Genomic DNA, 27,940 nt, shown 5'->3' with positions numbered 1-27,940 from the left:
TTGCTCGCGATCGTCTGCGCATGCGCGTAGTGAATGCCACGTCCTGACGTTGACACTTCCTGATGTGTAGCTAGGCTAGCTCTTAGCTCTTTTCGCGGCCTGGGAACCCTGTTCACCCGGCAGGCTCACGGCGTCTGATTCAGGTAAACACCAGCTAGTAGTTACGTGTTTCAAAAACTAGTTTGACCAAGCTGCTGTTTGATACGCCTGATGTTTGTCAACCCAAAGCGGCTAATGCAGCTGCGCAAGGAGCTAATGCTGCGTTAGCTGGAAAAAAGAAGCGTTTAAAACTGTTTTAAACAAGATACACAAAAATGTATGGTATCATTTAGTTTAGACGTGCCTTATCACGACTAAAAACCCACAGAAAATGTAAAATCAACAGTTTGATGTAGAACTATTGCTGATCAAACCCATAGACACTTTCATTCATGCCTTAAATCAAAAGTATTCACCAGCTTTTTGTCACACTGGTGTATAATTCGACTTACACCGATACACATTAAAGTTCTGTATTTATATAATTGATTTTGTTGTGTTACAGTCAAACGGCTGTTAAAAAAACATCCTGGAAAACATACTTTAGCCTACCGGTGTAATGGATCAACTGGGGTCTGGTTTATATGGTGATCGTTTGCTGATTGCGTCGTAGGTCACAGTTTATAAACTGCGTGTCTTTAAATTACGCGTTTGCAAACTTTGTTTGTCAAAAAGTGTGAATAAAAATATGTGCAGTATGCGTTGTTGGTTTAGTTGTATGGTATGTTGAGGGGTTTGATTAACTAACTTTAATTAAATTGATTAAAAAAACGAATAACTAAACGTAATGGTTGTGGTTAGAATGTAAAATTAACGTTATTTTAATCCTATAGATTTTATCATGACTCGGTTTAACCCAGTTTTTAAGTGTCGCCCAGTTTTAGCGACGTCACCAGTGAAGCGGGACACCAGTTGAATCACTACACCGGGTTTCCTGATGGATGACTTTGCATTTAAAACAATAAATAATGAAAGCAGTGTCTGCTTCAGTGTTGTATACGTGTTATTCAGACATGCTGGGGTTAATAGACTAAATAATGAATCAACTAATCGGTGCACATCGTGGGGCTCGTCATCTCATCTTGAATGCTAAGTGATAGCTGCGGTGCAATCCTAGCATCCCGCCAATTATTCATCTGGCCTGCACAGTTAATCTGCAGCGACCCGGATTTACATCCGGACTTTATTGTCCATTACAACATCAGCGGACCACGTCATCACTGATCTGGACTGGATATTGCAGCTAACAAGAGTTTTGTATTATTGTTGCACAACATATACCCCATTGTTTCTCAATGGGGGTTCATGAGGGCACTACTTGGGGTACTTGAGAGAGAGAGGAAATTAACAAATTAAGCATTAAAAAAATTGGGTTTTATAATGTTTATTTTTTAGTTCAAAATGTAATCACACTGAATTACCAGCAACTCACAAAAACACACAAAATAAGAGAAAAATTCTGAGAAATACAGAGAAACAAACAAAACGACAATAAGACAACCAAAAACACACACACTGAGATATAATAATAAAATATACCAACAACGCACTAAAACACACAATACAAAATGTAACTGAATAATAAGAAGGTTAAAGAGAACAACCAACAATACACAAATGACACCAACAAAAACGTAAATGAAAGAAAAATACGCATGATCACTACAATTGCACAAAATTACAGAGAAAACATACAAAACAACATAAGAAACCACCAAACGACACCAAAACACACACTGGGGAACATTTTTAAATACCAACAACACACAAAAACGACAACAAAGCGCACAAAATAAGAGAAAAATATGCAGAATAATAAAAATACCAAAACACACAAAATGAAACAAAAATGTAACATAAGAGCGACAATTTAAACCTTTTATATTGTATCGTGAGATTCATGCGATAAACACCATAATTTACTGTACATGAACACAAATTCTATTGACGCCCAAATATGATTCAAGAAAAGAAAACTAAATTAAAATGAGGGATTTTAATTAGTAACACTGTTGATACGAGGACTGTAAATCCCAGATAAATAAAAAGTAAAACTTGTGCATGGTTAAAATCGGCCTGATTAATCTGTAAACATGGAGAAAATCTTTTGGATTAAAGTGCTTGAAATGTTTTAAAGGTTTGGTTTTGATTAGATAGTATTTTTAGTCGTCACGCAGTGGAAACATTAGGTTTTTAATGAAAACATTTGAGAAGTTTTGTGTAGTGTACAGGTTGTATCTCCAGGATTTAAACAAAAACATGTGCATTACATAGTGATGTGTGTATTCAAATAATAAAGGTTTTCATGCTATTTATTGTTTACAATCTATTTCAAAGAAGTAATAAAACCATTTTGCTGAGGGTTATAAAAGCTGCAGCTTAAATGTTGTATAGCTTTAAATCAAACTCTTTTGTGTGGGAAATCTTGAAATTTAGCTACATTTACCAGTAACTACTTATTTCCCCTCTGGTAGTTATTCATTAATTGTTACATAGAAAATTATTGGAAAAAATACTGGAGAAAATGTGGATTGTTATTATTTTCAATCTGTATTTTTATCTGCTCAAGGATTTTTTTGTTATTGCCATAATGAAGAAAGATTTGTCTTAAAAGTCCAAATTTTGGGAGAGAAGGGGTCATTATTTAGTAAGTTATCTGTGGTACTAGTTAAGTGTTGGATCCATTTCAGATTCAGAGCATCTTATGTTAGTAGAGGTGACTAACATGGATCACGTGCCTGTTTGTTCATGTCTTTTCTTCTTCTTCTGCTAGGTGGTGACAGCACGAGTGGTCGGACGGCACCATGAACGGCCAGCTGGACCTGAGCGGGAAGCTGATCATCAAAGCCCAGCTGGGTGACGACATCCGACGCATCCCCATCCACAACGAAGACATCACGTACGATGAGCTGGTGCTGATGATGCAGCGCGTCTTCAGGGGGAAGCTGCAGAGCAACGACGAGGTCACCATCAAATACAAGGACGAAGGTCAGCCTGGGTCACATTCAATAAGTGCTTCATTAATGACAATTTGTATTCATACAAGTGGAATATCAACACATGTACAAAAACACACGCAAGGGATTCCTTGTTTTTAAAGCCTCAGACTTTTCTTTTCAAAATATTCCCGATTCTTTTTCAGCGTTTCATTTCTGTTTTATCTTTGTCAGTTAATACATTCACATTTAATTTCCGTTCATCTTTCCCTAATCAGATATTATCACAGGCATTAAACTTCCTGAAATCTTGCCAAACATGTAAGTTAATCCAGGTAATGGTTAACTATTGCCATTAATTCAGTATTTTTCAGCCTTGAGGTCGGGACCCCATGTAGGGTCACCTGAAATGTCTAGTAATTGATAAAAGTATTAACTGATTATATAAAAAGATATAATTATAATTATTTTTCAAATTAAAACAATCTTAAACATCTGTATTCTATGCTTTCACTTAGTCAAATGTAAATCTATTTAAAATAAAATGCAGTATAATAATATAAGTAAAATAAAATGTAGTATGTAATAGGATCGACCAATATGGGTTTTTTTTTAGGGCCGATACCGATTTCTTTTCCCATCAGCCTTAGCTGATGACTGATACGGACTGCCGATATTCTTGAGCCGATACTACTTTTGCTCCCTCAATGTATATCAGAAAAATTACACAATGATAACAAATCATACGAGTCTCAATTTTTAAAAAAGGAACATTTATTGAAATTCACAAAGGTGAGGTAGAATGACAAGTAAAAATATTTAACAAATATTAAAAACAGGTGATGTAGCACAAGTAAGAATACAAATAATTATGTAAACACAATACATTTTGAAGGCAAGGCAAATTTATTTGTATAGCACATTTCATACACAAGGCAACTCAATGTGCTTTACATGATCAAAAAGTACACAGAAAACATTCAACAGCTTAAAATCATTACGAACAATAAAGTCGGCAACAGAACTTTTAAAATCATCAACAAACACATTACATCAACAACATGACCATAAATCTCTCTCTCAATCATATGCAGTAAAGAAAAAAGTGCCTTTAACTTTGATTTAAAAATGTTCACATGTGATGCTGACTTCAGCTCTGCTGGAGTTTGTTCCACTTCTTTGCAGCATAACAACTAAAAGCAGCATCACCATGTTTACTGTGAGCTCTGGGCTCCACTATCTGACCTGTGTCCATAGATCTGAGAGACCTGCTGGGTTCATACCTGACTAACATCTCACTGATGTATTCTGGACCAAACCCATTCACACATTTATAACCAGCGGCAGAACTTTAAAGTCTATTCTGAGGCTGACTGGGAGCCAGTGTAAAGACTTTAAAACTGGACTAATGTGTTCTGACCTCTTTGTTCTGGTTCAGACCTGAGCTGCAGCGTTCTGAACCAGCTGTAGATGTTTGATGAAGACCATTACAATAGTCCAGTCTGCTGGAGATAAAAGCATGGACCAGTTTCTCCTGATCTTTCTGAGTCATTAAACCTTTCACTCTGGAGATGTTCTTCAGGTGGTAGAAGCTGTTTTTGTGATAGATTTGATCTGATGCTGAATGAAAATAAAATAATGACACACACTATTGCACACAGTACCAAAAATATGCACCATGGTGAGACATCTCACGAAATATTATGAAATAGAACTGTTTGTCCTTGTCCTGAAAATAGCTTTGACACAAGTTGGCCTCACTGGAGAAATACTTTATTAACAGGATTATTGAGTATAAAGATATATAATTATAGTATTAAACACAAAAAGAAACCATGAATAATAATCCATTCCAACACGACCCCAGAACATAAATTTGTAGAGGAAAATAACGTGATGTCAGATGCACATTAAGCAACATACTGTTCAAGTTTCTGTTCTAAATTGCGTCAACATTAACAAGAATAAATATTCAAACAAGTTTAAAACTGTTTCTCAAGGTTTTAAAAGCTCTTCTTCAGTCGGCGCTGCACTCTCATCACACGCATCACACGCTGTGATGCTTGTGTCCAGTTAACACAAATTAATATTCAACTATGTATAAAACATATCTCATCATTAAAGCTCTTCTTGAGTGGGGGTTACGCTATGATATCACCGCAATGGCAAGGGAACGCCACCCTGCTCCAAGTAGGGAGAGGGAGGGAGAGAGAAACACACACATGCGTCCAAACCTCCAGTCAGGTGGTCGCTAAATACAACTGCTAAAACTATACAACTGCTACAACACCACGGAACAACGTCGGCATTACTTAATCATCTGACCAGTGTTTGTAACAGCTACCGTATGAAAGATACATAAAGCCACAATGGCAAGCAGTTTTATAGACGAAGCATTCAGCATTCTCGTTTACCATTTAAACCATAAACTCTCTTAGCTATAGTTTCAAGCATAACACATGTAGAGCATGCATTTGGCATTCGTGTTTCCACTTTCAAAGTGTATGGTAATATTTCAGATAAGTTAAACAGTTAAAAGATGCTTTGAAAGTTTAAAACTTACCATTGTGTTGAAGAGCAGACTTCCTCCAGCACTCTCCTAATGGGGGAGGGGCTCTGCACTCTGCATGTACACTGCAGCTTCTCCAGCAACACGGAGCTGCCTGTGCAAAAATCGGCCGATGTCTTGGTCGATCACTAATAACAAACACGATCATAATATCATTCTAGAAAAACAATCTTTGGGGTCGCCAGAAATTAGTGATATCAAAATGGGGTCATGATCCAAAAGAGCGTGGGAACCACTGCATTAAAGGTGGGGTAGGCGATAGGGCTGGGCGATATGGCCTTTTATAAATACCGCGATATTTTTAGGCCATGTCACGATACACGATATATATCTCGATATTTTGCATTACCCTTGAATTAACACTTTGATGCACAAAATCACACCAGTATGATGATTCTATATGTCTACATTCAAACATTCTTGATCATACTGCATTAATATATGCCAATTTTAAACTTTCATGCAAAAAAGGGGATATCACAACTAAGTCAAAGTTGACATAACTGTATTTATTAAACAGTGAGTGGCTCAAACATAAAATTGTCAACAGAAAGTGCACGTTCTGTGCAAAATTGTCACAGAGACATTTCAAAACAAGACATTAGTGCAGGATGCAACTCACATGGCATTTCAAAACACAATATTAAAGTGCACTTTTTGTACATAATGCCACTACAATATTTTAAAACAAATAGTGCCCTTTTGTGCATGTTGTCATTAAGATGACATTTCAAAACAACACTAAATAAGTCCGCGAGTTTAACGGTATGGTCATTTTCAACACCGCACAGACTACAAGCTGCGATATATCGAGTATATTCGATATATCGCCCAGCCCTAGTAGGCGATTTTCGAAAGCTAGCATGATTTTGAAGGTAGCCTTCCCGACGGCTCCGCCTTTACCCCCCCCTCCCCTCTTTGCTCTGTTTCACTCACATGCGCATGCACAGCTGCTGCAGAAGAGGAGCTCAGCTCATCGCTTGTATTGTGTAGAAACTTTGTCTCATTCAGCAGTAAGTAAACAATAAACTTTACCATTGTATAAAAAACTCTGTTTTAACTCGTGTGAGCTCGTGAATGCGAGGGATGGAGAACGAGCAGGGAGACAGGGAGACGTGATTGGTTGGTCAAAGTTATTACAGGTTTACAGTTGCTACAGTTGACAGTTTCTTCGGTTGTTTTTCAGAGCACATAAGATCTTAATTTCTGTCAGGACCTAAAGACAAGCACACACTGAGATCACACAACAATCTGTGTGAGATTTGACCTCCAACTTTTTGCTACACATGCTAAAGCAAACATTAGACATGATAATTTCAGCAATATTTTCCCAAAACATGCATGTTTTGGATGTTCTGTGCCCACACACAGCACATCCAAAGGTTTTTTTTTATAACTTTAAGTCAGGCTCATATCAGCAGTACATACACAATAATTATTACAAAGCGCTCAAAGTGCAGAAGTACACTCCGCTCCCCCCGTGCACTGACACGTTGCTGTGTTGCGTCGTCTGTGTTAGCTGCTGCCTGTCAGAGGCTCAGTGCAGGTGTCCGTCTGTTTGTTAAACTCTATCAGTTCTGAGTGTTGAAGCAGTGAGAGACGTTAGAGGAAACACTGCATGTATTTCTCTTCTCTAACTCAGTCGCTGCGCTGCACTTACGGAGCTATTTACACTGCTTTTACATTTTACCCCCCCAGACTGATTTTCTTAAAGGGACCATGTTGTTTAAAAACTAGTGGTTTAAAAACTGCTTTCAGCAACTCAGAGCTGCCCTGAAAGAAGCAACACTACATAATGTAATCACATTTCAGCCTTAATGAAGGAAAAAGTCAAAACTACCACAAAATGTTGATATTGTGCTGCTAGTGATTAATGAAAGGGTTTTTGTGGCATTTTTCTCCTCTGGCTTTGATCCAATATTGTTTTTCTTGTAAAACTATTATATCGCGTATCACCATTTAGAGGATAAATATTGAGATATGATCATTGGTCCACATCACCCAGGCCTAATGTAACCAAAGCAGTGAAGTTTTATCTTGTAAAAGATATGGTTGTCCAAACTGTGGGAAATGAGGGGTTCATAAGACTCCTTGAAGTAGGATTTTTTTAACATGTGTATTACCTCAAAAGCTATTAGAAATCACTAGACTGATATGCTGCCTTGTTTTGTACTAATGCTACACCACTTTAGTTTACAGAGTAAAAAGACTGACTAAAATAACTAAGTTTTACACGTCAGCCTTTTTGTTTGAAAAAAGAAAATACAGTGTTACACACTGCCATCATAAAATAAAGTGCAACAAGTTTTTTTTCACTGAAACTACTGTGTAGAAGTCTCAAAGTAACCATGACAACATAATGATGGCATTGTAACAACTGTAAGTGAGAACAATAAGGTTAAATCACCCTGAGTTACTGACAATGCACAAAAATAAGAAAAAAAAGTCCTATTGTCAGTTTAAACATTGATCTGAACAGATTATATGAAAGTTTGTGATATGTCCCAAAATATGTAAGTCTGTGTCATAGAGATATTTCCATTTCAACATCTGTGAAAAACTGACACAGCCCAATCATCCCTGTGATTGCAGTGTGATATTATGAGCAAAATGTGACATATTTGTCCATTTGCTTCACTTTCCAGACATTCAGTCACCCATTTTCCAGGGAAAAATAGTTTTTATATGCGCGATATTGTCCCAAAACATGCCTGTGAGGTATTTAAAGAACGAAAAGGGGAAAACACCCATTTAGATTGTTTTTTTTTTTTATAAGATGGTTTATTAGTGTAGCACAGGGTCCGTCTTCCTACACTGTGATTGGTTTAATAATTAATAAGGGTCACAGCAAGTGTTTATCACTCGCTAATGAATATTTTCCTTTTCTACATACAGACGATGACCTCATCACCATCTTTGACAGCTCTGACCTCTCCTTCGCCATCCAGTGCAGTAGAATACTCAAACTGACTTTGTTTGGTAAGAAAAACACTCATTTGTTCTTTTTTTGGCCAGAGGATTTCTGACTTTAACCCAATCAAATATCTGTCAGCACACACACACACACACACACACACGCACACACACCTATGACGTTAATGTCAGCATTCTTAAAAACTGCCAAAAAAAAGAGTTCTAAACAGTTTTAGTGCTGCATGAAAGCAAATATTCAGAGTCATGATGAAGCATGAGCTCAGACACCAGCGACTTTTATTGCAGCGGGGCCTCACACATGTGATCGCCTAAGCCGGGGGTCACATGATCCACATTCATCTCAGCATTTAGAATAATGAGCAATATGAGCATAAACACATTAAAGAACAAAGTGTTTTTGGTGTCATTTTGTAAATATTTTTCTCACCTTTTTTGTTTTGTTGTGTGTATTTTTGTTGCTATTTTCTTTGTTATCTGTCATTTTGTGTGTGTTTGTAGGCATTTCCCTGTATTTTTCTTGTTGTTTTGGGTGTTTGGTGTCAGTTTACTGATATTTTTGTTGTCTTTTTGCATATTTCTGTTTTGTTTTTCCGAGTCATTTTTTTGTCTTTGTTGTCTTTTTGTGTTTTTGTAGTTGTATATTGTGTAGTTCTGCTATTTTCTTTGCTTTCTGTCATTTTGTGTTTTTTGAGTCACTTTTTTGCATTTTGGTATTTTCATGTAATTTTTGTTAGTGTTTTTGTAGTCGTATTTTGTCTTTTGTTGCTTTTTTGTTTACTTTCTGTCATTTTGTGTGTTTTCAGAGTCGTATTTTAAGTGTGAGTTTAGTATTATTTTGTTGTCCTTTTGCGTATTTTTGTTTTGTTTTTCATGTCCTTTTTGTATATTTTTGTTGTGTTTTGGGGTTTTTGTCGTCGTATTCTGTTGTTGTTCGTTTGTATTTTTGTCAATTTGTGTATTTTGGACTCATTTTTGTGTGTTTTTGTTGCCCTTTAGTGTATTTTTCTGTAATTTTGTGCATTTACTTTAGGGGCTGCACAAAATCAGACTGAAGGTCCTCCCGTTGGCCATGTCTGCAGTAGATGGTTTGTGTTTCACCTCCTCAGATGGTGAAACTGTTTTTCTAAACTTTTTGGTTGTAGCCAGAGATTAATTGGATACTTTGAATCAGGAGTCGTCAAAGTGAAACTGTTTTTTTTTGATAAGATGGTATTTAATTATTCCCACAATGGAGGCATTAGGTGTTTATTGAATACATGTGAGAATTGTACAGATTGTATCTCCAGGATTTTAACAAAAACATGTGCATTACATATTGTGACGTTTGTATTCAAATGATAAAGTATTTCTTGCTTCTTGTTGTTTATAATTGATTTCAGAGAAGTAATAAAACCTGGTTTTACTGAGGGTTATAAAAGCTGCAGTTTAAATGTTGTAAAGCTTTAAATCAAACTATTCTATACATTTACATTCCTATCAGGGTCCAGATGCCTTCTGCTGCTCCAGATGTTTTAAGTTTCTTTTTACTGTTGCAGCAGCTGGCCACTAGGTGACAGTGTAATTTATGTTTTACAGTTTTCACTGTTAAACAGAAACATCTGAGCTGAGAAGCAGAACAAATAAGAAAACCTGACAAGTTTACAGGAGTTTTTGTTGCACGCATGCAAGCTTTTTGAAGTGCATGAGATGAAACTAAAATACACTCGGCATCAATGAAAACTTTACGCTCACATTTTTTTGTCTGGAGAAAAATATATATAATTCAGGGTTCCCGTGGATCTTTAGAAAGTCTTTAAAGGCATTCAATTCATTAATCTAAAAATGAGGCCCTAATTCTCATTAAAATGTCTTAAATCAATGTTGCGAAAGTCTTACATTTTAACACACAAGTATGACTTTTCAAAATAAATGGTAAACTTCATTTTTATTATTTTAATTAATTTACCGTAACATTGCGGTACCAACAACAAAACAGTGACGTGGTTGTAGCGGGACTTTCAACAACATGGGGAAATGTAAATTTAACATTTCTGGCTATTTTTGTAGTCATTTTGTGTGTTTTTAGAGTGAGTTTTATTTGTGAATTTTACTGTCATTTTGTGTATTTTTGCATGTTTAATTTGGGGGCCGCCAGTTGCACATCTGCACTAGACACTTGAAAAAGTGTACCCTAGTCCCTAACCCTATGTAATTGATGTGGCGTTTGTTTTTTTCTTCCCCAATTGTGTTTACTTTGAAGTTAATCTTAAATGTAATTTCAAATGGCAAAAGAAAGTCTTTAAAAGTCTTAAATTTATATTAACTGAAGCTGTAGATTGCATTGATTATGTTTAATTTCATTGTAAGTAGTATACTGACACTAAATGCAACTCAAAACCATATATTTATTCACAATTTTGATAATTCCACTGTTTTGCCTGGGATGTCAAAAATGGAAAGTAACTAAAGTCTATATTGGGTATGACCACCGTTTGCCTGCAAATACTGATTCCAGCAAGATTCTTTATGTCTTCTTTTTGAATTATATATTAAGGTTTCATTTATTTAGACAACAGTACCTCAGTTAATTCACTTTGATCTCCTGACATGTTTCCACTGACAACTGCCAGTAAGATAATAATTCAATAGAACTTTAACGCAGAAGTTTGAAATGGTAAAACTAGGGTTTAGTTTGTTCTGTCCAATAATTATATTTTTTAGTTTTAACAATTTCAATCTTGTGAAATCCTAGGAAAAAAACATTAAATACCATTTTCTCTTTTTCCAAAGGTGTTTTTCCTGTCAAACTGTTTACATCTGTTAAGCCCAGCTCAGATTGATTATTTTAAAATGTGGCCCACCTGAAAATGTAGTTGGATATTTATTGTAACCTACAGAATAAATTTAAAATGTGATTATCCTTCTAGAACTAGAACAATCTCCACCTTCACTTAGAGCTCTGTGCTCTGCAGGCAGCGTGTGATGATGTTTGTACAGCACTTGGTTTGTGTTTGGTTCTGGTTCCTGTCTTGAACAGTCTGGTGGATTCCACCTCATGATGGAGGATGCCATTATTCCCAGGTGTTAGAATTGCTGAGCCAGCAGTGGTTGCCCTTCTCATTAATCACATCAGTGCACTCACACAGGACTGAACAACTCTCAATACATTACACAACCTCCATATTATTATTTTCTTCAATTACTCACTGAATATTCTGATAAATTTGAACATTTTCTAAAAATTCCCGTCACTGATTTGCATTTTAAAAAGTTGTAATTGTCAATATTTATTGCGCATTAGTTGATGGTTTTACTGGTCCAACCCAGCTCAATAACTCAATACAAGTTAATCAATCAAAGTTAATTTTATTTCAAACTTACAAGATTGATTGAATACAACAAGATCTCAATCCTCTTTTTAATTTTTTTAATTTTTTTATTTCAAACTTTTATTCATTTGTTTTTAGTTTGCAATTGTCCTCAAAGATTGACATTGTCAAGGGTTTTGTCGTTTTCTTGGGACGTAAACAAAAAGAAACAAACAAGAAAAAGATGTTGCGTAGCTCTCTTTGTGAATAGCAAAAGCCGAGACGCCATTTAACTAGATATTTGAGTTGAAATATATGGTGGTTTTGTACTAATCTTCATGAACTGAACAAGCCGTTGGTAGATACTTATGTTCTTGGCATAGCTGGGCTGAGTAACTCATCAAGGTAGTACGCTAAATGGGCGGGGCGCCTTACTAGGGCCCCTCCCGCCGGACCCTACTGCTCAGATTCTGGCTTCAAATGACGTCAAATTTTCAAGATGGAATCACCCCTAAATGCCATGTTTTGGCTTCAAGTGCACGCCCAATGGTAGTGGACAGCCAGTTTGACAAAGTCACATGAACACATTCTGTAATAATGTACAAATTGTGAGTATTTCTTTTTTTCATCGTTCTTCATTGTCAACAGAAAGTCCAATATTAACTTTTTTTACAGACTGCTCTATGTTGGTAGTTGAGACAGAACAGGAGCTGCATAATTTCTGCATTATGTAGATGGAAGTAAAGCATCTTGAATGTGTTTACGGAGTCGATCTTCTTCAAGGACAGTTTGGTCAGTAGATCATTGTCAGCAGTTGGAGCATCGAGGTGGAAGCAGTGAGAACGTTGGGTTCTGCCAATAACTGTAGGGTTGTTAAACAAAGAGATTGACCTCTGTTTGATTTCCAGATTCAACATGACTGGTGTTATACAGGAGGTAGACTTAAAACACCTTTTATAGATAAAACCACGCCAGTGTTTTAAAAAATAAAGCCAACCTGGGAATACAGCAAACAGTGATGATAAGTAACAGCTTTAAGACTTTTATTAGTATACAATACATCAATTTGCCACTTATAACTTTATTTTTCTAACAATGATTTGTCAGAAAGAAATAAGGAAGAGTACTGTCAAACAAACAACAAAAGCATTAGTCATTCATGTTTCTCTTTAAAAAATGTCTCTCTCTATTATTTTTGACAGACCTATAAAAAATAGATCTGTCGCCATCAAAGTGAAAGGACTAAATGTACAGACAGTTTGACATACTGTGGTGTAAGTGGAAAGATGAGATCTGCAATAAATGCCGTCTCCTCTACATCTTCCAAAGCTTTTATTACAGTCTGTGCAGCAGCTGTTTCATATTCCCTCTGTCATTTTGATGGCATCTTTTCACCTATTGCACATAGTAAAGTAAGTGTTTACCTCTGAGACTGGAAAGGAACTCCATACCAGTGACCAGTCCCATGTGTTTTGGTTAGCTTAGCATCTCGCTATTAGGGGTGTGCATTGTCATGAATCTGACGATACGATTCATGATTTGCATGTCACGGTACGATATATCCCGATGCTAAACAGTATGATATACATCACGATATATATCAATAATTACAAATTTCATCTTTACAAGTACAAATGTGAAATGCAATTTCGTTATTTTTTTTAAACTTGCAAAACAAGTAACTGTAATTCAAGTACTAATGTAAAAAAAACAAGTTGTATGTTCAGGGTTTTCACCAAAAAATTTTCACAACATAGGAGGATTGATTGGTGCACGAGCAAGCGCCACCAGTGTGGATAAATTTAAAATGTATAACTCTCTGAGGGCCAAATTTAGTGAAGTAAAGCTAAAGTTTTTTGTTTTTTTTTATCTTTGTTCCAACCTTACTTTAAAGTTAAAAGTTATTTGTTGAATTGGTGAAGGTGATGATGAATGTAGTTACTCATGCTTGGTGTGTGTATATATATATATATATATATATATATATATATATATATAGGTCCTCCACTAATAAATACTCACACACACTGTAAAGACAATAAATTACATTTTATTTGGGGTTTAATGATGTAATGAGACCTTAACATAGTTACTTTCAGCAACAATTCTTTATTTATTTCTGAGTTACTTACTTAAGCTACTGTCTCTCAAAGTGGGCGTGTTATGCTGCAAACGCCTCATTCCTGTTGTCCACTGACCATATTTGGAAGTTCAACTTCCTTCACGTTGGCCTACAGGCCTGCAGCTGGATATACTTTGGGGTCCTCAGGTGAAGATGGGGGCATCCGAGTATATTGCCTGTATGAAATAGACTGATGTGTGTTTCTGGGTTATTCAGATTAAAAGGAGGGTTAAAACAACCCGTGCACATCTGGGACTTCCTTTTGTGTCCAAGTGTGCAACAATTATTACGAAGGTACCGATTTTTAAAAAAAAGGAAAAAAACAAGAGAAAATCCCTCCTACGTTGCTGAAAACTGAACATGGGGTTGCCGTCGGGGGGGGTGGATGGCGCTAAGCTAAACAGCGCTGGTGAGATTCTTCTCTGTTCTGTGATGTGCAGTGAACGGTCAGCCCCGGCCTTTGGAGTCCAGTCAGGTGAAATACCTTCGTCGGGAACTCATTGAGCTCAGGAACAAAGTCAACAACCTGCTGGACAGCCTGGAGCCGCCCACAGAGGCTGGACTGACGGCCGCGGCTGCTGAAAGCGGTGAGAGAGCGAGTTCATTTTTATCTTTTAGGTGTGGTTTTAGTGACAAATAATATGTTTATTTTATACAATGTCTTTTCCTTTCTAAAAAAAGCTCAGACTCTGGCACTGAACTGAGACGCTTTTACAAGACCACAGCGACAATTTAATTTCACTTTATTTCAACATTTAATATCTTTTACTGCCATGTCAGCTGAGTTTGTACTTGTTTGCTCACATAAACCCACAACATCGTAGAAAACCTATTTAAAAATCATTCATACAAGGTGTTAAACCTGGTTTTCTAGCAACCGAAAGTTTAATGTTATATTAAGATGAAACACCTGTATTCACAAACAAGTGCTCAAAAACATGGAGACATTACAGTCCTGCAGCGAGAGGCGTGAAATGTCTGTCAGAGAAAATGTGATGCTGATAAACCACGTCTGTTGTGATCGTTCCTGTTTGTGTGTGAGGATGAAAAAGTGTTTGCTCTAAGTTAACATTTAAGAAACATTAAATCTGACTAAGATTTAAGAGACATTTCTTTTTAAGTCTTCACCTGTCAAACCACATGACCACATTTCCATTGATTGGTAGTAAAGGACCATAAATACAACACTGTAATACTCAAGGTTTTCATTTTCTGGTGACTTTTTACTTGTTCTTACACTAATATCTGTAATTTTAAACTAAAGCATAAAAACAAGAAACCCCGAACAGTTTCTGTAATTTTAAGGATGATGTGTAACATGACTATTTATAAATATAAGGCTTGGGCCTTATCCAAATGTTTATATTGTCAAATCTTACCGTAACAAATTGAAAATGATGACGTACGGCTCAGACAGCGTCACTAAACTGTTGACTTCAGGGTGACCGCGCAGGTCATTAAAGAGCCTTAAAAAGTCTTAAATATATATTTTAAATAAACTGCCTTAAAAAGTATTACATTGTCTTAAATTCAGATCAGATACAGTGGGGCAAAAAAAGTATTTAGTCAGACACCAATTGTGGAAGTTCTCCCACTTAAAAAGATGAGAGGCCTGTAATTTTCATCATACAGTAGGTATACCTCAGTTATGAGACAAAATGAGAAAAAAATCCAGAAAATCACATTGTAGGATTTTTAATGAATTTATTTGCTAAAGAAATTTTGGGTTTATGTCAAAGTTTGAAGGTTGATATCATAAATGGTCTGTGTTTAAAAGCGATACAACACATAAGTACTCCTGGACATAGAATCATGTTTAGGCATTAAATAAATATATAAATATATATATATATATATATTTTTTTTTTTTGTATTATTTTTTAAATGATGGTATTGAAACTGATACCGTTGCATTTATATGACACCGTGGTAAACGGTATTACCGCCCAAGCCTAATAAATATAAAATGTAACAGTGGAGAGGAAAGTCTGTAGAAGCTGAGGTGATGCAGTTTAGGCACATTTTGGGAGATTTTTGATAGTTTCTCTGAACTAGAAAAACACTCGCATTAGAGCGTGGATCAGGTAGATAAGCAGGAAACACGAACAGATATAGACGGTTTAAAGTGTTAAAAATACGCATTAAAAACTATGTTTTGACAGCTTAGTTAGTGACTTAAAAATAAAAGTATAGTATTACATTTAAGGGATTTTTACTTCCGCCTGAAGGTAGTATTTTCACCAGCGTTAGTTTGTTAGCAGGATTATGTAAGGATCCATTAAATACTTTACAGATTTTGACAGAATTTTAACCACTTATAGACCTTAGGCCTTGGAAGATTCCAGTACATTTTGTAGGGGATCTGGATCAATATACTGCTATTGGATCAGTTTGAAAAACATCCTTTTCTCTAATCATTGTAAAAATTAAAAAATTCAAATCTTGGTTGATAATTGACCGTGCTTTATGAAATTTGACCTGCTGTATGGTTATTAACTCATTCAGTGCCAGCCATTTTCAAAATTTCTACCCCCTCAATGCCAGCTGTTTTAGAGCATTTTGACTAATTTTTAAACACCCACAGAATATTTTGTACAATGACGTTCTGAATTCCGAAAGATTAAAGTCTCTAATTTCATCAGAAAAAATAATTTAGTTTCTAGCTTGTTCTGTTCTTCTGTAATCAGTAGTTGAATAGAGGCAAGTTTCACACAAATTGCCAGTTTGTGACAAAAAGCTGAGAAAAAAAACCTATTAGTGCGTTTAAAGCAAATTTTTTTGCTTCAGGGACACCTCAACATTGGTTTCCTTCTATTAAACTACAAAGACAACACTGAGACCGGGCTTTTGATGGCAACATTATTATTATTTTGCTATCTAGGTCAGAGTTGAATGGATTTCTTACTGTATTTTGGCCGTCCTCCAAGTCTCTCCCTCCATCAGTCTCCACACACACAACTTCCTCTTCATCCCGGACATGCAGAGTGTCACCGCTTGCCCCGTTTTTTTGATCGTTTTATCTCACTATCGCCACACTCTCAATATTCCACTCAGGTTCCACACATGCTCTGGTCGAGTGTGAGCTGCTGTTAGCTGGTGGGAACTTCAGCATCAACTCTGTAGCGCCATTATTTGTCTTGTTTCCTCTTCCTCTGAGCTCTGCCCATAATGGGTGATCTCTCATCCAAAGGTGTGTTGCTGCCACCTACATGTCACCAGCTGGTCACTACATCATTTTCTAAGTTAGATATTCACCGGAGAGCTCCGTCACACTGTCTCCTAGCAACCCCAGCTGAAAACACAATTGACGTCTATAGATGTCAATGGCACTCAATGTTACTAAACCAAATGGAGACAGGATGTTCTCAGAAATTAGAATTTTATTTTTATGCAAGATTTGGTAATTTTATTCAAAAGAATTGTCACTTCTGCTTTAGCACTTGCATCTCCTTCATTTGACTGCATTTGCAAAGCCTGCACACGCCAACTTGAGACCCTCACACGTTTCGTTATCATCCGATAAACTGTTTCTAATAATTGTCGTGTACCGTATCTCTAGTGTTCTGATGTATTAGTTTCACTGGTGTTTGAGTAGTTTTCTTGTTCCTCCAGATGCGATGGATGGTCGTGAAGGTAAAGTGTTTGCAGCGGATCCAGCAGCGAAACAAGCTCCTCCCGTCAGCGCAGCCAGCATGTCGGCCTTCGACCCACTGAAGAACCAGGATGAAGTCAACAAGAATGTCATCTCAGCCTTCAACCTGAGTGAGGATCAGGCTGCAGGTATCACCTGTGACTCAGCAGCAGGCCACGTGTTATCGTGCGTGAGCTTTGACTCGCACCCCTCTGTTTCAGGGGCGCCCCCTGCAGGTGGCCTAGAGGAGCGCTCAGGAACCCCCGACAGCATTAATTCGTCCTCGTCTGCACCGCCTCAGCCCGGCGTGCCCCCCCAGGCACAGGCACCATATCCAGGGGTGCAGCAGGGACCCCCAGCAACCATGGACAGTAAGTGACACGCATGTAGTTAGCTTTATTTTTTTTTAGAAAACTTTTATTTCCAACAAACAATGTATTGTGCAAATAAAAACACAGTTTTATCATCTATCTTCAATTCCTTCTGCGATCCATCATTGTTTATACTTTATGAAGACGTTTCCAAGAACTGTAACAAAGGAGATTTTATTGAATTGTTTATGTAGAAATTATTTGTTATGTTGCCATGAGGCAACAGTTGTGTTCGGCTCTAAATAAAAAAATGTAATTAAGTTTGAATGGATCAATAGAAGAAAACAAACAGCTTTTCTGTTCTGTAGATTAGATTACTTTGGGTTGTGTATTGTTTTTGGCTTATCATTGATGTCTCTGTGTATGACTTACTCAGAGCTTGTTTCCTTTTTTGGCGATGACATTCAACCTTTAAGATTCTAAAAATGACAAACTAACTTTGACCTGGGCTATGTTGTAATATTAAACCCAGTATAAACAAGAGAGTTCATCTCATAAAATTCTCACTGTGTTGCTTAGATGAAGAGTTATCACAGCGTTCTGTTGCAATCCAATTGAGGATTGAAGCTGTAAAGTTGTTTGGTTGGGCAGCTCAGCTGGAATATAACGCTGTGTCCTCCTTTGATTCTTCTGATGTTTTCTGGCTCGTCTTCTTCTGTTGTGAAAGGCTTCAGAGATGTTGGACTGTTTCAGACCTGCATGTTTATAAAATTTCCCACAACAAGGAGAAAGTGGAGATCGGGGGCCTCGTGGACAAAGCCTAGTGTGGAAAATGTTGTACACTAAAATCCAGAAATTGGCGTAGAACAAAAAATAGAATAGAATCTGTGTGAGGCTTGAGTACAAGCATGTTATGTTAAGGCGGGCATCCATGGAGCTCAGGACGCAGCGCTCCATGCACCGCAGCTACACCAGACTCCACACGTGCGGCTGCAGGTGTCCAGCTTTTTCTCTCCCGCACACACACATTTACTCTGCATTTTCTTATTCAGTGGCTGTTAATATTGACTGTTTCATTTAAATGTTCTTATACTAGAAAGGTTAAGTGGAGCATTTGTTTCTATTTCCGCTGTGTTTTGTGTCAACATTTACGCAGCGATGATCTGTGTGTGTGTTTGCACCTGCTTGTGAGTCGTACTATTTTTGGCGCTGCAAACAGTTCCTCGTTTGATGAATTGCATTGCGTCCCCTGCAATAATTTATTTGCATTTCCTCCTCCCATTTTTTGTGCCTCTTGTGAGCTCCATCAGCCACTCACAACCCGACATCCATTTAGTATTAAAACTCCTCAATTTCTTCTTCTTTTCAGATTCTATTTCATCTTCATTTTCCGCTGTGTCGGCAGCTGTATGAAGGTAGATATGTTGTAAAATGTGATGTGAGAGCTTGTAGAATGTGATTTGAGCTTGTGTATAAAAAATTCCACACGTAAAATAAATTTAATGTCACAAATGATGAGAAAAAAATTATAGACTGATATTTACACAAAGTTTGAGCTTCAAACTTGTAATCCAACATTTATTCACGTTTTTTAGCTACTTGCATACCTCGTCACATTATACAGATTGTAGATTTTGTGAAATACATTAACCGCTTGGCCACTCTTTATGTGTAAATATCACATAAATTATAATTTTTTTTCATCATTTGTGACATTAAATTAATTTCAAGTGTGGATTTTTTATACACAAGCTCAAATCATATTCTACAAGCTCTCACATCACATTTTACAACTTCACATCACATTCTACAAGCTCTCACATTTTGCAACATATCTACCTTCATACCGCCGCAGCCTTCCTTATTTGCAGGTTCAGGTTTTTCTACACCTGATTAATATCTCCACTTTTGTTGGTTTTTACAACTTAATTTCAGCTCCTTTAGTTTGGTTTGCATCGTTCTGTTTGTCTTCTCCAATTTCAAATTACGTTTTAAAATCAAAACACACACAAAAATCATCACATTTTTTGGTGGAAAACAGCCCGATCTGGCAACGATGACATGTCTCATCGTTTCTTCAAGCCTGTCAATTCAAACAGACGCGGGGTGGTATTTGTTTTGTTCTTCACCAGCCAAAATGGCTGGTAACGCTATAATGTTACCCGCCAAAGTCAATTCTTACCCCAAATTGGCGGGTTGGCGGGTGTTCATTTAAAGCCCTGACCCCAACCCTATAATCGCAACCTTGTGGACTTTTTATTGAATTCTTGGAAACACTGTGGATTTCCTGCAGTGTCAGCAGAAAGTCGGTGCAATAATGAGCCATCAACACCTCTCAGAGCTGAGAGCTGATGCGTCGCTGCTGCTGCTCTTATTTCCATGACTGAATGTGGTGATGAGCTGTTGTTAAAGGCTTCCAATCGGTCAACGTGAAAGAGTTCAGTATCATATGATGGCGCATGTTGAGCACGTGAGCCCTTTCGCTTTAAGCCGAACGTTAATGTGAGCACAGGTTACTCGTTGGTCCAAGAATGCTGCTAACGACATCCACGAGCACATGGAACAGATTTCAACCTGCCGTCTGACGCTGTGCAACGCTGGGTGATGATTTACATCTGTGCATGAGAGAAAAGCATAAACACGTGCACGTAATGAGGCTCTGAAGCTCTGTATCTGATGGGCAGACACAGGTTGGTGTATAAAGTGACCTTGTTCTCATCGCTCAAACATGTGCTGGGCTTTATTTGTGTACCTGCACACGCTGAGCATATCTTTGCTCTGATGCTTCATTTCATTGTTAATAAATAAGTAAATAAATAAGGAGGATCAGACGTGCAGGCTCCAGCCTGTTTGTCGATGATTGTGAACAATCGTTTTTTTTCAAGCCACAAATATTCATCATTGCTTGTTGGAGTCATGATTACTGGATGGAAGAAGCACTTCTTTCTCTAACCACTGTGCTTTTAATTTTCTTCTTCTCTGGCCTATTTTCCCTTTAAGAGTTGCCATGGTGAATCATCTTCATCCAATTGTTTTTAAATCATCTCTTCCCCTCCCTCCTGTTTTTTTGCTTTTATTGTACTTTTAAAACTCTATGACCGTAAAACGAGATAACCTCACTGTCCTTTTGGGAATAAATAGAATTTCACATCCAATGTGAACTATCCCATATTTTAAAAGCTGCTGGAGAAGATGATTTTTGGACATAGTTCAGGCCTCACTGATCAATAAATCAAAGATAATTTGCTTGAGAACAACAATGATGTAAAGGATTGAATTGCTGCTCACAAGTTTGTTTTAATTTCCACTGTAAACACTCTCTTAATGACATTGTTGGAAATCTTTGGTGCATTGCATTGTGGGATGTGGAGTTCTGTAGACCGGTGGTTCTGAACCTTTTCAGTCCCCACTGTAGCTAAAGGTGGTTGAACACAGACATGAACATTGAAGAACAGTCATGTGGAGACAGGGTAATCTACGTATAAAGGGGAATAAAGGGGAGAGATTTTTGGGGTCCATTCATAAATGATGGTCCATTGTTCTATGAATCTGTGATAACCACATTTATTTATTCATCTGAATAATATCCACAGTTATCCAGGAAGTTTATTATTATTATAATCATCTTAAAGATGTAAATCCTTGTTTTAATCAGATTTAAAATGGGTTAAAAGTGACCAAAATGGTGGAAAAGGTGGTGAAATGGGATTTTAAAAACTACAGAAATTGGTTAAAAGTTGCAAATTAAAGTCGGCAAAAACAGACTTGACAGAATTTGGTAATAAAAGTGTTAAAACTGGCAAATAATGCCATAACATATTGTGAATGTGGTTAAATTGGCAAAAATATGGTGAAAAGAGGTTAAAAGTGACTAATGAGTCAACATATGTGACATTGGGTGGAAAAGTGGTTTTTAAGTGCTGAAATTGTCTTGAAAGTTGGGAAAAAAATTGATGGAGAAGTGGATGCATTAAAAAGAGCAAAGATATGAGATACAAGAAAAAGTGATGAAAACAGGTTAAAACATGGCTTGGTTGGTTTGGTGTAGTTACAGAAAAAAGGTAAAAATAAGCACAAATGGGCTGAGATTGTTAAAAAAAAAAAAAAATCTCCCAGTGTCTCATCAACCCAAATGTGGTCACATTTCTGCTGTTTTTACTGAAAGATGGAGCAAAACAATGGCCGATGTTTATTTTGGGGTTCACACAAAAAATCTGAACCTGAACTAAATGTCTCATTGTGTCTAGATGCTATTACTGGGAATACTTGGGAACTAACTACTACAAAAATGCTGTTAAACAAGTAGCTGTTATTTTTGTCTGGAGAAGAAACACAAGAGGACTCCACATCCCACAATGCAATGCACCGTACTTTTCCAACAATGTCAATTAGAGAGTGTTTACAGTGGAGATCAAAACAAACTTTGGAGTGGCAATTTTTATCTTTTACATCTTCTTTTTCAAGCCAATGATCTTTGATTTATAGATCTATGAAGCCTACACTCTTTACCTGATAGATCTAAGATATTATTACATAGAATAATATACTAGAATAAAATAACTTACTTTTTTCCTCATCTTTGCAGACATCTTGATTGTCTAGCTTCAAAACGGTCCAAACAGTTTTATAGTGGTTAGGAATTTTGACCCAAAAAAATCACCAAAAGTTATTTAAATCTAAAATACTGTTGCGTTGTGTTTCCTGGTGTTTTACAAACTTAAATTTTAGTTATTTTCTCCACTACAAATACATAAACTGATCTTATAATAGGTAACAAGTGCTGACACACAGTTCAGAAGGAAAACTAGAACAGTGTAGGTCAGAACGCTCCACAGAAAGTGAAGGAGAAAAAGCTGGATAACTTCTCACTTCAGGTCAAAAAATCAGCCACACATCCGTCCATCAGTGTTGCATAACTGTGCTGATGGTTTACAGACGTGGCGCTCAGAGGGAGGAGCCAATTTCACACCATGGCAGCAGAAGAAAGTCTCATCACTAACACAGGACGGCAGGAGACGATAAGATACAGACAACTTTAAGACCAGATTCAAATAATCCTGGAAGGGTTTCAGACTTTTTTAACCCATCAGCCATAACATTATGACTAACATTGTGTGTAAGTCATGTCAAACTTAATTTTAAAGCTTCTACAAACTTCACAAGAACAGAAAACTCCTCCCCATAAGTGAGAAGAAAATAACATCTGTTTGAGTTTTTCTGTCAGAGAATGCAGTGATCTGATGCACACAAACATGAAAATGACTGAAACATCCTGAAATAGCCCCAATGTGTTCACCTGTACCTTTAGGAGTAAAATACTGATCCATCGATTCATTAAAATCATGTTTCAAATGAGTTCTGATGCGAAAGATCCAGATTAATTAATTCTAAAGATTTTTTGTCGTCGTTTTTACTGTAATTCTGTACATTTTATGCAGTCATTTTGTGTGTCTTTGCTGTTTTGTGTATTTATTGTAGTTAATTTTGTCATTATTTTTCTTATTTTTTTGTCATTTTTGTTGTCCTGTGTATTTGTGATCTTTTTTTTCTGTTTTCCTTTTTTGGAATTTAGTTTTTGTATATGTTGTCTTTATTGTGTAATTTTCTGTTATTATGCTTTGTTGTTTTTGTATATTTTTCTTTTGTGCACTGTATTATTGTTGATCTGTATCTTTCGGTCTTTGTATATTTTTGTTCTTTTTATGTATTTTTTTTCACCTAATTTTTGTTGTCCTTTAGTATGTTTTGTATCTTACTGTACTTTGGTGTATTTATTTAGTCTTTTTATATATTTATGTTGTTTTGTTGTATTTTTTGTCCTTTGTGTATTTTTCTGTTATGATGTTCATGTGTATTTTGGTTCTTCGTATATTTTGTCTATGTGTATTTTTCTGTCCTTCTGCCTATTTCTCTTGTTCTTTTGTGTATGTTTGTTTATTTTGTGTTTACTTAGTGTATTGCACAGATTTAGAATGAGGACTTCCTGTTTCAGTTTCTTGTGTTAACTTTGGTGTGATATAAATGGTATAAGTCGTGGCTCAAAAGGCCTGTTTTCTTTATTGATCGATGCTTGTCCTGTAATTATTAATCAACCAATCACTGATTGGATTCTCTGATGGTTTGATACTTGGTAAGTGGACTCACTTTGACTGAAACCCTAAATTAAAAGGCCTGGCCTTCATTAGGACCTCAGGAGGTGTGCTGTGGTCTCTACTATATGTATATATGCTAAAGTTCTTTGATTCTAGAGTTTGAAATGGTTTTATTTACTCCTAAATGGATTAAAAATATTCCAAATGTGGAGGAGAGCAGCTGATTGTGTTTGGTGGTGGTTCTGATCCATCTGCTCCACACACACACACACACACACACACGCGCACACACACACACGTCCACTAAGCTTAATCAAAACTTTTACAGATGTTCTACCACAGCTGCAGATGTTGTATCCAGGTGTTTCAGGCTGCTCGTTTACATGTGTGGGTTTGATTAGCTGGAAGACTTTAAGATTATTCACTCACAATACCTTCAACCTATCAACATGTTGAATTATTATTATATTATTATTATTATTATTACTACTACCTGTGTCTGTGAACTATGGAACTGTAAAACTAATAGATTATTATTGATGAACTTTTAAGGAAATCTCAGAAATGGGATCAAGAAAAAGTGATTAGATTTTGGTGATGATCCAGATTAATATCCTAGATCTAACATTTAGGTGTCAGCGACTGCTGTTCTTTTAATCTGGGCTTTGAAAAATGGATTTATCATTATTAATTAATTAATTTTATTTGATATACTCTTTTTTTTCTATGCTTTTAATTTTCTAAATTTGTATCTGTTGAAACATACAGTATTGTGAGCTTTGGTCTTTATAATCCTCGCTAATAATAATCATAATAATTATAATAATTATTATTATATTTTACCCAGTCATATTTTATGTTACTCCTAAACTTAAACACAGATATTCTTTGTCAGATTTGCACTTTATTTCATTCATTTTCTATCATCTAGTTTGTAAAATAGTATTTAGATCATATTTATTTATGACCCATTAGATGGTTTTGAGCTGTTGTTGCTCCATTTACATGTTGACATTTTAATCATTTCAGCTTAGCGTGGATATACTGTAGGTGTCGTTTTTCATTTGATCGGTAGGATGATACAGTCGTCCTGAAGCTTTGGATGTTTCTATTTTTATTTTTCAAAGACTAACTGAATGTAACAGTTTATGCATTATTTCAGTGTTTATTTCTGTGTTTGTCCTCCTCAGGTCAGATGTATCAACAGTATCAGGCTCCTGGTGGATACCCTCCTCAGCAGCAGCAGCAGCAGCAGTATGGGATGCAGTATCCTGGTATGATACTCTCTGTTAGTGTGTGTGTGTAAAATAAGAGCCGTGGATGTGTGTAAATCTATCTAAGTACAAGTAATGGAACTGGTGACTGAGTGTGAGTTCTTATTTTAAAAAAGTTGTGGTGACTGCATAAATACCCACAGCTACTTCAATATAAAATATTGTTCAGTGAACCTGTACAGTCTATAGCAGGGGTTCTGAACTGGTCTCACCCTGGGACCCACATTGGCCATGGTCCCACTTTTTTTTTTTTTTTTTTTTTGACTTCAACCAACCAAATTTAGTTTTTCAAAAATAGGTGTTGAAAACATACATATAGTTTAAAAAAAACATAAATATATATAAATATATTTTCCTGTGCAACATGCATTTCACAGCATGCCTGTCAAAATAAAAGATTATTTCAAATTAAAAGACAAGTCCAACATGAGGACATTCAGTGTTTATTTTTAACCAGCTGTCCGCAACCCACTTTTGGGTCCCAACCCACCAGTTGAGAATCACTGGTCTATAGCGCTGATAGACAATGTTGTAGCTGTGATACGGGGCCATTATTGTAACAAAACTCTTTGTGTGTGCGTAGTACAATCTGTGTGTGTTTCAATCCATGTGTGTAGAATTAGGATTCATAAACAAAGTTGTCTGTGTGTAGTCCATGTGTGTGTTTGTATTAACATCTGTGTGTGTGTCATCGAACCGGCACTTTTGGAACACATTTGGTGAATTTGTAACTTTTTGAAACTTTTAACTCCTGCAATACCTTTAGAAACCAGCAGTTGTCGTTGGTGCCACAGACAGAGCCAACTCCATGAGACACTTTTTTTTAATATACATATATTTTTTATAACTGTAACCAAGTCATATACCTTAAATAACTTATTCATAAAAAACGTGTTTATAAGACACATTGTTTGCCGACCAAACCACTTCCAAAAACGCAGTTGAAGAGCAAGAGCAAACTACCGCTAAAAAACATCAGAAGAAGAAAAGGGCAAATGGGCATTCGGTACATGCACCATTATCGCTTTATTTGTCTTAACAAAGGCCCCATGGGGTCTCTATGGATACTAGTTGATCTTCTTACCCTCATAATGAGTCGGCTGTAGTTGACGACAGCATTATGTTCACTTGATAAATCGGCTGTTTGCGACAGTGAGGCAGATTCCATCAAAGAAAGACCAGACAAACACATACACCAATCCTGTTTATTTGGTTTCAAAATCAAATTAAAATAATAAACGGTGTGGTTTTTTTGTACTAATTGAAAATTGAAACAGAAATACAGAAAAATTATTCTTGTCATCAACTTCTGTGTGTTGACAGCTGCCGTTTGTAGCTCCTGATTTTAAAACAAAAACATTTACTGCCCTAAAAAAATCTCTCATTGTTTTTGTAAAAGTGTCTAATCGTAGAAGTTCTAACATCTATTGTTCCTCACATCAGCCTCAGTCAAGTTTTTTTAAGAACTTTACAGAATCAGTATCTGTTGTAAAGGCAAATGTTGAACTTTTTAAAAATGTAATTTGACAGCTTGATAAACATACTTGTTTTTGATATTTGTACTTGTTCTAGCAAGAAAACATGAAACAAATTGTATTTCATACCATTTTCTACTTGTAAAAGTGAATTTTGTAATTATTGATACCCATAAATATCCAAATATTTCGTAAACGGAGCAAGATTTTACCATAAATATTTTACTTTGAAAACATAAAAAAAGTGTTTATCTATAGGCTAACATAAATTACTTTGTCTCTCAGCTGGATTCAGCGCTCAGCCTGGAGCCCCCCCACCCGGCCCCCCTCAGCCTCAGCAGCAGTTCCAGAGCTATCAGGCCCCCTCCTCCCAGGCCACGGCCCCAGCTCAGGCCCCGGCTGCAGCGTTCCAGGGTGGGCAGCAGCAACAGCAGCAGCAGCAGCAGCCCCCCCACCCCCCTCAGGGTGCTCAGCAGTACCCTCCAGGAGCTTTCCCTCCACAAAACTACAGCACACAGCCCTCCCAGCCCGCTAACTACAACTTGCCGCCCAGCTCCCAGCCTGGCCCGGGCTTCCAGCCCCGCCCAGGGTACACCCCGCCTCCGGGCGGCACCCCCCCACCTGGAGCCGCCAACCCTTACGCCCGAAACCGCCCACCTTATGGTCAGGGCTACACCCAGCCAGGGCCAGGCTACCGGTAAACCAGGACCAGGACCCAGCTGTAGGCCGCAGGGATCGCTGCACCCCCCCCCCCCCCCCCCCCCCCTCCTTTAAATAGTCCTGAAATGAAGCAGACCCCCCCAACCCCCATTGTTGGTCAGGTGAACACCTCCTGATGTTGTTACCCTCGTCTGATTTCCCTTACGTGTCGGAGATAAAAAGAAACTGTCACCAGAGCTGCCCTCGCTCCTCTGTTATGTCCCCCCCTCGTGTGTGTGTGTGTGTGTGTGTGTGTGTGTGTGTGTGTGTGTGTGTGTGTGTGTGTGTGTGTGTGTGTGTGTGTGTGTGTGTGTGTGTGTGTGTGTGTGTGTGTGTGTGTGTGTGTGTGTGTGTGTGTGTGTGTGTGTGTGTGTGTGTGTGTGTGTGTGTGTGTGTGTGTGTGTGTGTGTGTCACACGGAGAACACAAACTTGCTTTGTGTCATGATGACAAAGTTTTTACTAATGTACCAAATTAGACTCCACCCATAGTTTATGTACAAACTGTAACATGTTTTTTTGTTCTCAAACCTAATAAATAATTGATCCCAGTCTGTATCAGCCTCTACTTTC

The 27,940-nt window shown here is 37.1% G+C and overlaps 1 protein-coding gene across 4 annotated transcripts; it reads left to right on the top strand.

Annotated features, from left to right (window-relative positions):
- The first annotated feature begins 7 nt into the window (after positions 1-7).
- tfg (trafficking from ER to golgi regulator) lies at positions 8-27,921 on the top strand. 4 transcript variants are annotated; one of them, XM_028436930.1, is made up of 8 exons: positions 8-143; positions 2,813-3,027; positions 8,440-8,523; positions 14,328-14,474; positions 17,500-17,649; positions 17,755-17,889; positions 25,112-25,195; positions 26,956-27,921. In XM_028436930.1, the coding sequence occupies exons 2-8, from the start codon at positions 2,844-2,846 to the stop codon at positions 27,369-27,371; spliced, it is 1,200 nt and encodes a 399-aa protein (XP_028292731.1). In that variant the 5' UTR covers positions 8-143; positions 2,813-2,843; the 3' UTR covers positions 27,372-27,921. The 4 variants fall into 4 exon arrangements, with proteins under 4 accessions (XP_028292731.1, XP_028292730.1, XP_028292729.1 ...); XM_028436929.1 differs by having other exon boundaries at positions 17,740-17,889; XM_028436928.1 differs by having other exon boundaries at positions 17,500-17,667.
- The last annotated feature ends 19 nt before the right edge of the window (positions 27,922-27,940 follow it).

This window comes from Gouania willdenowi, chromosome 21, assembly GCF_900634775.1.
Source record: "Gouania willdenowi chromosome 21, fGouWil2.1, whole genome shotgun sequence".
In the NCBI taxonomy this organism is placed as follows: domain Eukaryota; kingdom Metazoa; phylum Chordata; class Actinopteri; order Blenniiformes; family Gobiesocidae; genus Gouania; species Gouania willdenowi.
The sequence above is the reverse complement of the archived record's forward strand: the minus strand, read 5'-3'. Positions and strand labels throughout refer to the sequence as shown.